The sequence below is a fragment of the Eublepharis macularius genome, chromosome 18 (genome assembly GCF_028583425.1).
Source record: "Eublepharis macularius isolate TG4126 chromosome 18, MPM_Emac_v1.0, whole genome shotgun sequence".
In the NCBI taxonomy this organism is placed as follows: Eukaryota; Metazoa; Chordata; class Lepidosauria; order Squamata; family Eublepharidae; genus Eublepharis; species Eublepharis macularius.
The window spans coordinates 16,379,475-16,391,876 of NC_072807.1; the positions used below are offsets into that span (position 1 = coordinate 16,379,475).

Consider the following 12,402-nt stretch of genomic DNA (forward strand, 5'->3'; position numbering starts at 1 on the left):
GGCCAAGCTACAAGTGACGAATGACACTTGAACGGCAAGTGGATTGAGTGGAGGGCAAGTGAACAGGGAGGAATACACTTGCTGTTCAAGTGTCATTCGTCACTTGTAGCTTGGCCCTCAGTCTCACCCCCCTCACAGAGTGATTGTCCTGAGGATAACGATAACATACTTGGTAAACTGCTCTGAGTGGGCATTTAGTTGTCCTGAACGGTGGTATATAAATCAAATGTTGTTGTTGTTGTTGTTATCCTGTCAGAGTCCTCGTTTTGGCTGATCCAGAGAAGCGCAGTGGAGTCTTGCCAGCCCATAGACTCACCCTTCAGGAAACAGGGCCCATTCTTTCTCTCTCCAACTGGGCAGAATTTTTCTTGGTAGTTCCAAAGAAGAGCAGGGACTGGAGAGCAATCTCAGAAATGAAAAATAATAAGGAACTGAAGATCGTATAAGAGGAGCCTGCTGGGTCAGGCCATTGGTCCATCTTAGTCCAGCATCCTCTTTCACCCAGCAGCCAATCAGCTGCCTTGGAAGGTCAAACAAAGAGGCGGCAACCATTTAGAGTCCAATGTATAGTCTCCTCCTCAGTGCCCACCTTGCTTCTGAATTTTTACTCCGTAAAACGTACTGTTCATATAGTGAGGAAGTCAAATGTCTCGTGGGTATTCCCATTGTTGCTGATGTAACCTACTGACTTAGCTAGAATCTTAGGGGGTTTGTCCATCACAGTTCCTTATCCTATTGGAGTATGGGAGATGGACACCTGTCACCTCTGTGCACAGACTGATACGGGTGCTCTGAAATGCTTTTGTTTCCCAGGGCCTGTCAAATCTACCACTTTGAGGGGAACGCCCAATCCCCGTCGATCTAATTATGGTAGGTGTGACAGATCCCTGTCGTAATGTGTTTTCCCCTCTCACACATTCCTTTTTCTCAACAGTTCTGATGAAGATATCCTGATTAGTGGACTGAAGCCATTCACCAAGTACGAGTTCGCCGTGCAGTCGAACGGCGTCGGCATCGATGGGCCGTTTGGGAATGCGGTGGAGTGGTTCACCCTTCCGGACAGTGAGTGACAGATGCCTAGAATAAGCTTATTTTTCCAGATTACGGGCAAAGGACTGAGAATGAGGGACACGGGGAGATCTATCTTGATGATGGATCTGCTGTGTATATGTTCAATGTATCTGTGGCATAGTTTAATGTTTGGCTCAGCAATTAGCATCTGGCACAGAGGGCATCGTTCTTTATTTTTTTAAAGCATATTTCTAGTTTTTATGGTTATGGAGAAAAATTTGAAAATGTGTAGAAAACAGACTACTTTTCAGCTTCGTATCCTGTCTGTGAATTAAAGGGTGGACAGAATCTGTCCTTTGTTTCTAATTTCACAAAGAACTCAGAGCTGAACTACAAGAGACAAATTACACGAGGGTGCTCACATGAAAGGAGTCTCAATGCTTGCCAAGAAGCTGAGTTTTAAAAGACAGATTGGACGGCCTCGTCAATTTCCCCTCTCTACAGAGCCAGCAAAGGTCACTCCTCAGAGGGTTTGTTAATTTCCTCTTCACCTCTGGAAGGCTCTGTCAGTTTCACTTCCCCTTCTAGGAGGCAAAGAGGAAATAAACAAACCCTCTGAGGAACCATCTTTGCTGCTTTGTAGAGAGTGGAAATTGACAGAGCCTTCCGATCTGTCTTTTAAAACTCATCTTCCAAGCTAACATTGCAACTCCCTTCATGTGAGCATCCTCATGTAATTCATCTCTTGTAGTTTAGCTCTCAGCTAAATGCAGTACCAAGTGTTCTATGAGTAGAGGTCCCAGCATTATAAAAATTTCCTCTTCGGGCACAGGGGGCCTAATTCTGACTGGATTTTTAGTGCAAGAGAATGGGATATGTAAACTTCCCCCCTTGTACCACTTTCCTACCCTCAAATGACCCCAGAGGTTTGCTATTTGCCTCACTGGGGAAACTTATGGGTACTGATCCATGTATATTTGCCACTGCAGGATAAATAACAGCTCCTTGGGGCCATTTAAGATCAGAAAAGATTTGTTTAGGGGAGGGGGGACTTAATCCCTTCCCTGTGTGCTGTGATCCCAATAGGGCTGCCAATCCCGTTCCCACCTCCTCCCCCCCAGCCCCACTTACCAGGCCAAAGGGGTGTGTGCCCCCATGGTGTCCCCCTGGCAGCACGGTACACCCCCTGGTGGCATGCTATGCCCCAGCGCCCCACTGCGGCATGCCCCCACACTCTGCAACAGGCCTGTTTGGGCCCGAATCGGGCCCACGGGTGGCGATTCAGCCCTTTGGCAAGCGTGGGAGCACACGCCGGGCTGCCCTTTGACCTGTGTGATGATGTCACTTCCCAGAAGTGACATCATCACACACACTGGGAGCGTGCACATGCATAGACAGAACAACGAACAGCACAGAGGGTGAATGTCAGGTGCCTAGTCCCCTGCCGGGGGACTCAAGGGACCTGTCAACCCTAGATCCCAATCAGAATCTGGCCCCCACATGCCTGGAAATTAATTTTAAAACTCCAGGGAGCTTAGTTTATAGAATTCCCAGGTAGAGCCGTATTATTCATATGGCTGACTAGGCCAAAGCCTAGAGGCCCCACAGGGACTGGGGGCCCATCAGTTTTTTTGCTGAGGCACACCCCCACATAAATCAGAATTAATTGATTCTCTTATAAAACTTCTATTAATAAGATAATTAACTGCTTCCTTATTGAAGTGAAACAAATTGTCTCTTATTAAAACAAGTATCCATAAATTATATATTTTTCAATAAAGAATAAAAATTGAATTCACTTCAAAATATTACAGTATTGGACAACTAAACCACCAAAATGTGCTTTCCTGCAGAGTTCTACTTGTGCAAAAAAATATTTTTAAAATTGTGACTAGAATTCTTCAGGAAACCCTCAAAAAGGATATAGGGCCATGTACTGCGGTCTAGTACCTACCATAGCAGGGTCAGGTTGTCAGCTGTAGTGGGGTGAAAGACTGAAGTGCTGGAGGGGGCCTGAAATACCTGAAAGCCTAGGGGACCGGCCGTGGGTTAATATGGCCCTGCTCCCAGGATCGTGTATAGTTAGAATTTTAGTACGGAGAGCAGAAAACGTTCAAGGTGCTTTGTCTGTGTTCTTGCTGAATGCTTATTTTGCCGCCTTTCCTTTTGCATCCTTTTTTGTTCACGCAGGGCCATCAACTCCTCCCTCAGACCTGCGGTTGCACCCTCTCAATCCCTATGCAGTCCAGGTCCACTGGTGCCCCCCCTCGGAACCCAACGGCATCATCGTGGAGTACGTGATCCTGTACAATGCCAACAACACACAACCAGATGAGATGTGGACTCTCCTGACAAAAGAGGGTGAGAGTGACTGCAAATGCATGAGGGAAACGATATTGCGGGCAGGCTGGCAAAGAAGAACCTGGATTCTGCTATTAACTTCCTGACTGCCGTTCGCCTAATGGTTGGAGCATCCATGGGACCCTTAAAAGTGTTCTGAAAAAGCTGAGCTTCTAAAGAAACAGATTTGGGCATTTTCTCTCTGCGTTCCTCTCTTCTGCAGGCAATACCTTCAGCACCGAGGTGCACGGGCTTGAGAGTGACACCAGGTACTTCTTCAAGATGGGAGCGAAGACGGTTGTTGGGTCAGGCCCATACTCAAATGTGAAGGATGTGCAGACTCTGCAGGAGCGGTTCTCAGGTACTGGTTTGCTACGTCTTGGGGGTGGCTGCTGATTACATCACACTCTCTGTACCGTGACACGGTTGGTTTCTGCACCTGGAACATTCTAGAACAGGGGTCCCGAACCTTTTTGAACTGCAGGTGCCATGGAAAACACAAATTGGCTGCCATAGTAGGTGAAGTGATACACACACTGAGAGGGAGTCCAATTGCAGGGGAGAAGAGGGGTAATTTTTAAAATACACTGGGAAAGAGGAATGAAAAAGAGAACAAAACCAACACTATATTGTCGAAGGCTTTCACAGCTGGAGAATGATGGTTGTTGTGGATTTTCTGGGCTGTATCGCCGTGGTCTTGGCATTGTAGTTCCTGACGTTTCGCCAGCAGCTGTGACTGGCATCTTCAGAGGTGTAGCACCAAAAGACAAAGATCTCTCAGTATCATACAGAGATCTCTCAGTGTATGACACTGAGATCTCTCAGATACAGAGATCTCTCAGTGTATGACACTGAGAGACAGAGAAAGACAGAGATCTCTCAGTGTTTCTGGAAACACTTGGTGGACACCATGTAAGGTGTTGATTGGCAACATAGCAGGTCACCATCTTGGGAATTGTTGTTCTAGAACTTTGGTCCAGAAATGGGTGCTCTGCCCTCAGGGGGCATACCGGGCTTTTTTTCTATGAAAAGAGGTGGGGGAACTCTCACCTGGGGCTGCTCCCAGCAGAAGATGGTGCCCCTGTCACTACACATGCGCGCACTCCTGGAACCATGCTATGACATCACTTCTGGGAAGTGACGTCGTCGCGCATGGCACAGCAACCCCTCAGGAGTGCTCCTGCAATTTGGGCCTGTGTGCACGCCCCCCCCCTTACCTGGCAGCCAGAGCCTCTGCCATCAGCCTGGCTGGCTTGCTCCCTGGGCAGCCTGGAATGCTGAAGGGGCTGGTGCGCGTGGTCCCCTCCAGACCAGGGCCTGCTGACGCAGTGCTGGCTGCAGGGCCGGATGCACTGGCTCAGCTGATCCGGCTGGGAGGGCTGCCGAGTGGGAAAAGGGGCTCTTTAACTTTAAAACCCCCACCTTCAGCTGGCCCGTAGGGACTTCTCCCCCTCCCCCTCCCTCTTCCCCCCTCCCATTGGGTGAAATAAGCAGCTGGAGCTTCCCCTGGCTTCAGCTGAGAGGGGGAATGCCCTTCCTTTCAGCTGAAGTTTAAAGCCCATTTGGGGCTTCCCCGGCTTCAGGTTGCCCCTCGGGGAGTTCCCCTCAGGCCAGCTGAAGCAAGCTGGGGAGAGACAACAAAGGGCCCCTTTCCCTCGCCTTGCAAGCCTCGGGGAAAGGGGCTCTTTAATTTTTAAACCCCACAGCTTCAGCTGGCTGGCGGGGAATCAGGTGGGCGGGGCCAGCTGACACATGATAACTTTGGAGAGGTGCTGGAACGCCATTCCACTGCATTCCAGTTGAAAAAAAGCCCTGCCTACCATAAATGTATGGCCTACCTTTCTATTTTGTTCTCTCTCACCTGTAGTATTAACAAAAGTGAATAGAATGTTCTCTGTGATGAGATTAGCCCTTCAAAGCATGAGCTATTCTTTGCCATGTTTACTTTGAGTGCTTCATTTTTTACTTGTTCCTTACTGATTTTCAACTGACCACCTGCTGGAAAGCCCAGTAGGTAAGTTTCAAATGATGCCAGTCCTTGCTTCTGCTGGGAGCGAATGCTTCTTTTTGCATTGGGGTGAGCAACAGAAGGCAAACTCCTGCCCCTGAGCACCCCAGTTTCACCAAACAGGCCTGGCACAATGCTGCGTACGGGGAGCTCCATCACGCACACCTGGGGCCCGCTACACTTCTTGCCAGAAATGTTGACTCATTGCTCTCTCCTTGACCCGCCAGACCTGCTGGACGTTCACTCGGTCACGGGGATCATCGTGGGAGTCTGTCTGGGCCTGCTCTGCATTCTCTTCTGCATGTGTGCCACCTTCCACAGCAACAAACCGAAGTAAGTCCTTACAATCACTAGACCAAGGCATGATGCTGTGACTCTCCCAGCCAAATTTCTGACTCTGCCCTTGGCTGTGTCAAGCAGAAGTGTGCTGAGAGTTCACTGCTGGGACTTAATTTTCAGGCCCTGCTTTGGATCTGACCATGGCACATGGGGAGAAGAGGGCTTAAGTCTTCCCCGGTCTCCCCTCTGCTCTGATTTCCTAATCTTAAAACAGCCCCAGGGAGATCCTTTTTGCCCCTTGGAGGCAACTGTGTGTTCTAATGAACTGCACGTGTACCGATGGGCTACGTGTAATTTTTCTCAGTGGGGCCAATATGGGGCTTTTTCTGGTTGGGAGAATGGTGCAATGGAGAGCTTTAAGGCCCTTCTCCGCTTGCACCGTGGGCCAGATCCCAATCAGGCACCTGTACTTCTGAAAATTAAGCTTCAGCATAGAACTCCCAGGGCATGTCTGCTTGTCAGGATGCGTGGCAGATCGAGGGGCACCGTACTGTGCATTCAGGACATCAGCCAGTGTTCGAGCATCTGCTTTGATTGCTGAAAAATGCAAGTTCTTGGCATCTCCAATCAGAAGGAGTTGGGTCTTGGGTGTTTCTCTGCCTGGAGAGCTGTTGACAGCCAGACTAGGCAGTATAGAAAGTGGATCGAGGCTCTGACTTGGTTCAGTCTGGGAAGCTTTACCTGTTTCCCATATGTTTCATATGTCATGGCAGCCTTCAGAAGGTTAGGCTGCAATACAGTAACTTTGCACCCCCTCCATGGTCTTGGTTGGATGAGGATTGGAACCTAAGGCCTGGTCTGCATAGTACAGCGAACCGGGATCCTCAGCGGTTAGGAGTAGGAGTGCTTGTCAGAAGCGCTGGTTGTTGCAAAGGCTGAGTACGCTGCATTGCATGCTGCTTCAGGAAGCCGCTTCTTCAAAATGGCTGCAGTGCTAGGGAAAATGCAGGAATGTGTGGAGGAAATGCACGCTGAATCGCAGCAAAGAGGAACTTCTGGACAATGCAAAACAGATGGACATGCTATATTGTCGAAGGCTTTCACGGCCGGAGAACGATGGTTGTTGTGGGTTTTCCGGGCTGTATAGCCGTGGTCTTGGCATTGTAGTTCCTCATGTTTCGCCAGCAGCTGTCGCTGGCATCTTCGGAGGTGTAGCACCAAAAGACAGAGATCTCTCAGTGTCCCAGTGTCTCCGTGTCCCTCTGGGACACTGAGAGATCTCTGTCTTTTGGTGCTACACCTCCGAAGATGCCAGCGACAGCTGCTGGCGAAACATGAGGAACTACAATGCCAAGACCACGGCAATACAGCCTAGAAAATCCACAACAACCAAGATGGACATGCTCTTCTTCTCCCAGATGGAACCCTATGGTGGTCAGGATGTGCATCCTAGCAATAAGCCAGTGATAAAGTGCAAGGGCTACAGCGTTGGAGTGTGTGCTTTGCATGTGGAAGGGAAGGTGTCAGGTTCCGTCCTCCAGAGCCCAGGTAGCGGGGACTGGGAGAGCCAGTTTGGTGTAGTGGTTAAGAGCGTGGGACTCTAGTCTGGAGAGCTGGGTTTGATTCCTCACTCCTCCACTTGAAGCCAGCTGGGTGACCTTGGGCCAGTCACAGCTTCTAGCTCTCTCAGCCTCACCCACCTCACACGGTGTTTTGATGTGGGGATAATAATGACATGCTTTGTAAACCGCTCTGAGTGGGTGTTAAGTCATCCTGAAGCATAGTATATAAATCTAATGTTGTTGTTGTTGTTGTCGTCGTTGTCGTCATCATCATCATCATTTCCCAACTGTGGAGGACAACTGACAGTTCTGAGCAAGAAGGACCAAGGGGTCTGGCTCAGCATAAGCAGGTTCATCTGTTCCTGTATTATGGTTTGGTGCCTGGCCAGTGTACAGTAGTTTTTGTTCCTCTTTTGCAGGGAATCAGTGCCCGGTTTGGATTCCCAAGCAGCCAGGAACCATGTGTACTATCACTGGAACCGGCAGCCGCTGCCTCCCCCAGTGGTTCCATCCGATTCACATGAGCTGGAGTCTCTCATGTCCCCGCTCCCCGAGGATGCTCCCTCACCCCTGACAGACATGGACCTCCCGAAAGTGCAGGGCCTTATCCAGGGCAGCCCTCTGGAGGACAGCGCAAGCCACATCATAAGGAAGGTATTCATTTATTTGTTTATCCTCTTTTTTTTAACAGAGTTTGGGCCACTATTCTCCTGTCCTCCATTTTATCCTCCCAACAACCCTGTGAGGTAGGTTAGGTCGGGAGAGAGAGTCTAGCCCAAGGTCACCCAGTAAGCTTCCATGGCGGAACAGGGATTTGAATTTGGGTCTCCTAAATCCTAGCCCCTCTCTAACCACTAGATAACGCTAGCCCTTAGTCATCTAGCATGGGACACCATGTTATACTTTATTGATGAATGCAAGCGAGTGCTACAGCGGATCCCACTTACAATTTCATAGATGCCTTTTCATGCATTGGGGCTTGCCTTTGACATTAGCAACCCGCAGCCAGGGTATGCAGTATTACCGGACACGTAAGCATCATTTACACCCCCTCCCCCAAAATTCCAATATGGAGTCTCAGATATGAGTTATATATCTGACATACCCCTGACTCATCAAACTAGTCTATCGCTGAAATTTACTGTCAAGCTCATTCTCCTTCAGTATGAAATAAATTACAGTTGCCAAATTATATGAATGGTTCTTAAGATCGTTCAGAGTTGTTAATTTCATCGCAGTGCCTACCCTCTAATCCACCAGCACTTTCTAGAGGGTTCCAGGTGTAAATTTAGAAGCTCTTAATAGATTACAACATCATATTCTTCAGGTAGAGAAATCTTAAACTTCCAGGGAGATAGATCAAGATGAGTAGCCAAGTTAGTCTTTCTGTAGCAGTTGAACAGACGAAGAGTCCAGTAGCACCTATAAAACTAACAAAATTAGTGGTAGGTAGGTAGGTAGGTAGGTAGCTTACATGAGTCACAGCTCACTTCTTCAGATATCTGAACTGGACTCTTGCTCTTTTCTACCTCAACTTCCAGGCTACTGCAACTCACTCTCCGTGGCTGCCTTTGAACACTGTTCTGAAGCTTCTCTTTGGTTGTTTCCAGCTTGGGGTGGGGGAGTGCAACAGCGAGTGATGTGAGGTTGATGTCCACACGCCCTGTTCCCACCCTGCTTCCTCTGCTGACCCTCCCCGGCCCACATTCCCCCCCCCTTTAAAGCGCATTTTCCTCTTTTTTTCCTAGCTTCATTGGGGTGCTACATTATGGCTGCTTTCATTCTCGTTGGATAATGTGCTTCCAATTCACTTTAGCAATCATTTGCAACAAGATTTTTTGAAAAACCCACTTGCAAAGGGTTGATAAAAGTGCATTGGAAGTGCACTATCCAACACGTGTGGAAACAGCCATATGGCTCAATTTAAGGATTCCTCCAGGGGCGAGGAGTGTGGAGTTTAGCGCTGTTATTTTGAACGTGGAGCTTAGATCCCACTCCCAATGGTAACTGTGCTGCAGGCTTTTGCTTAACTTCAAAGGAAACAAGGTTTGTAATTTCTCCAGAGTAAAAGGTTTTAAAAAGGGAGCCAGATGAGTTGTGCACAGGTTCGGCATAATGCCGTCTGGATGCTACCTTTTGCCACGGGGGAGTTCTTGCTCTTTACTCAGGGAGAAATGGCTGTATGGACACAAACTTTGTTCAGAATGCAATGGCATGCAAGACTGCTAAAAGGATCTGATGCTGTAGAAAAGAGCAAGAGTCCAGTAGCACCTTTAAGACTAACAAAATTTATGGTAGGGCGTGAGCTTTTCTCAGTCACAGCTCACTTCTTCAGATATCATGATCTGCATTACAGAGAATATATACCACCAATTTTGAAAGGCCTATGCTGGCTGACAGTTTGCTGATGATCTCAGCTGGTAGGGAATGAGGCCATTCCTTATGAGGGAAGAGAGTCCTTCCAAGATCCTGGTCCCAGGCTGGTCACTGCCGGCACTTTGAATTCGGCCCCAAATCAAAGACTCAGCTTCATAGGTGAGGTGGCTGACCTCTAATGACGGGGCTTTTCTAGTGGTGGCAACTGGGCTTGGGAACGTCTTCGCCACATATCTGATGTTAAGTGACAGGTGAAGACTCTCCTTTTTGCCCAGGCTTTTCTATTGGTTTCTCCCCATTGAAAGATGTGCTGACTCCGGGTTTTATGGCTGTTTTTTGCTGCTTGTTGTTCTTTTAATGATTGTGATTTTTTTTCTTTTTATGCTACTGTTTTCATTGTTGTGATTTTTTTTGTAATAATGCCGTGCTGCATTATATTATGGCGGCAGACTGCCTCAGGCTGAAAGACTGCAACTTGAAAAGTTTGAAATAAATAATGGTGGAGATGGTGGAGAGAGCCAGTTTGGTGTAGTGGTTAAGCACAGCAGGCCTCGAATCTGAAGAACCGGGTTTGATTCCCCACTCCTCCGCTTGAAGCCAGCTGGGTGACCTTGGGTCAGTCACAGCTCTTTCAGAGCTCTCTCAGCCCCACCCACCTCACAGGGGGATTGTAGTGGAGATAATAATAACATACTTTGTAAACCGCTCTGAGTGGATGTTAAGTTGTCCTGAATGGTGGCATGTAAATCGAACGTTGTTGTTGATGAGATGCAGAATTTCATAGAGGTATGCCTGCTCCCGTTTTCCAAAACTGTATAAATGGACGAAAAATGACCCTTTGCATTGCAACAATGCCAGCCATCATCACAGCTTGTGAGTTAGATGCTGTAATGTCCCCCTTTTGCTGTGGGTTGCCAGGTCAGTGTATTCACTCAGGCACTCGTCCTCAAGTCCATTCAGCAGAGAGAAGCTGGCTCAAAACATCAGCCATTGATTTGCAAGAAGACAACTCCGACAACCGACAACTTCCGCTAACATACAAAACTGGAAAACAGAATAGGCTCAAACTAAGTCACACAGATATTAGGGGAGGAGCAGACTGTTCCATTATATACATACATACAGGGCTTTTTTTCAGCTGGAACGCAGTGGAACAGAGTTCCGGAACCTCTTGAAAATGGTCACATGGCTGGTGGCCCCGCCCCCTGATCTCCAGACAGAGGGGAGTTTAGATTGCCCTCCGCGCCGCTGGCGGAGGGCATGTGACCAGCCACGTGACCATTTTCACGGAGGGCAACCCACTGAGTTCCACCACCTCTTTTCCCAGAAAAAAAGCCCTGCATACATATATACAATAAACATACCACAGGTGCCATCTTACTTCTTCTGGGACAACTTTATAATCTTCTGTAGGAGAAGACTGACTGGCACAGTTTTCATGAGGAGGAAATACAGGCAGTTATATTTTCTGGGCGAAGAGAGATCAGACACACGTCTGCCCCTTCCAGACCTCCCCGAAGGCTGTAGTTGGGATTTCTTTCGAGCTTTTGGTTATTCTTCGGATGTGCCATTTGCCTGCCAAAATCTTTGCCTTCTTCCCCCCGCCCGCGCCCCCTTAATTCTTTGCAGTGTCTGGAGCATTTCATTTCATTAGGGAATGTTTAATTGGCCTAATTTAGTTAATCTGTTTATGTCTGTCTTTGTAGCCCTTGGAGGATGCGTAAGGTAATTAGGAGATCGACTCAAGCAAGTGCAGGGGGAGCATGTGGGATTTCACATTTGCACGCCCCTGGCACTGAATTCCCCAGCATCGTGCAAACAGTTATCAAACGAAAACTCGAGGGAAAAGCGACAGGGGGTGTTGTGGTTTTAGCTTGGCAGTCAGCGTTGGCTAAAATGGATTTTCCAGAAGTGAAGCCCATGCGATGGAGAGTTAACCTTGGATCTGGGTTCAAGTTCTACCTGTGCCACAGGTTTGGCGCAGGGCCTTCATTCTTAACACTTGCTTCCTAGTTGTAAAATGGGAATCCTAGCACCAGTTGGCTTTGTCTGTATTTGGGGGTGGGGGGCGGTACTTGGGATGGCTCACGAGTTTGACCTGGATGTGAGAGCAGGTCCCACTGAAGAACTTGATGGAAACATCCAGACGAAAGCTCTTCATAGCCCTTTGCTTTCCCCTTCGCTGTAGGTTCATTGTTGCCCTAACTTGGAAGGAGCAGGTGCCAAATGCATCTCAAACGGCCAAGGCTAACCCTGCGACGGGCATGCAGTTCGACTTGTCCGCTTCAGAGGGTTTTGGGGTGCTCATACCACCTCCTTCCCGGGCCCTACCAATGGTCTCTTATCCAGCATGCCCTTCCCAAAATTCTGAAGCGGCCCTGTTGAATGGCTCTAGGGCCAGGTAGAAGATGTAATATTGGCGCTGACGAGTCTGTAGAGGCTGTTGCCTCTTCCTGGTCATGGGAACGTGGAAGCTAAAGAGGGTTCCATGCAAATTGCCTCTGTTACGTATGTATGTATTATGTATGTATGTATGTTGTATGTATGTATGTATGGACTTCATAAGCCTGTTGTTTGTTAAAACAGGTTTAAGCTGGGAATTAATTTCATCAAAGATTTTAATCACATCTGTGGTGCTTTGTAAAAGAGATGATCTCAGTCTACTCACTTCCAGGGATGACAAGGTATCGGATAGGATGCAATGTAGTTTCCCGGACCATTTGAGCCTCCTAAGATTGGGATTCATGCTCTCAGCAAGGTCTGGTACTAGTTTCGCTAGGACATTAACGTTGGCAGTAAGAGACGGTCTCAAAGGACAGTGATCAC

The 12,402-nt window shown here is 48.3% G+C and overlaps 1 protein-coding gene across 3 annotated transcripts in view; it reads left to right on the top strand.

The window, feature by feature from the left end:
* IGDCC4 (immunoglobulin superfamily DCC subclass member 4) overlaps window positions 1–12,402 on the top strand; it is a 104,855-nt gene that overhangs the window by 75,753 nt on the left and 16,700 nt on the right. For all 3 annotated transcript variants that reach the window (XM_055002874.1, XM_055002876.1, XM_055002875.1), the window contains exons 14-18: window positions 935–1,062; window positions 3,202–3,372; window positions 3,575–3,712; window positions 5,587–5,692; window positions 7,620–7,854. In XM_055002874.1, the coding sequence (XP_054858849.1) occupies window positions 935–1,062; window positions 3,202–3,372; window positions 3,575–3,712; window positions 5,587–5,692; window positions 7,620–7,854 (778 nt within the window). The remainder of the gene's footprint in view (window positions 1–934; window positions 1,063–3,201; window positions 3,373–3,574; window positions 3,713–5,586; window positions 5,693–7,619; window positions 7,855–12,402) is intronic.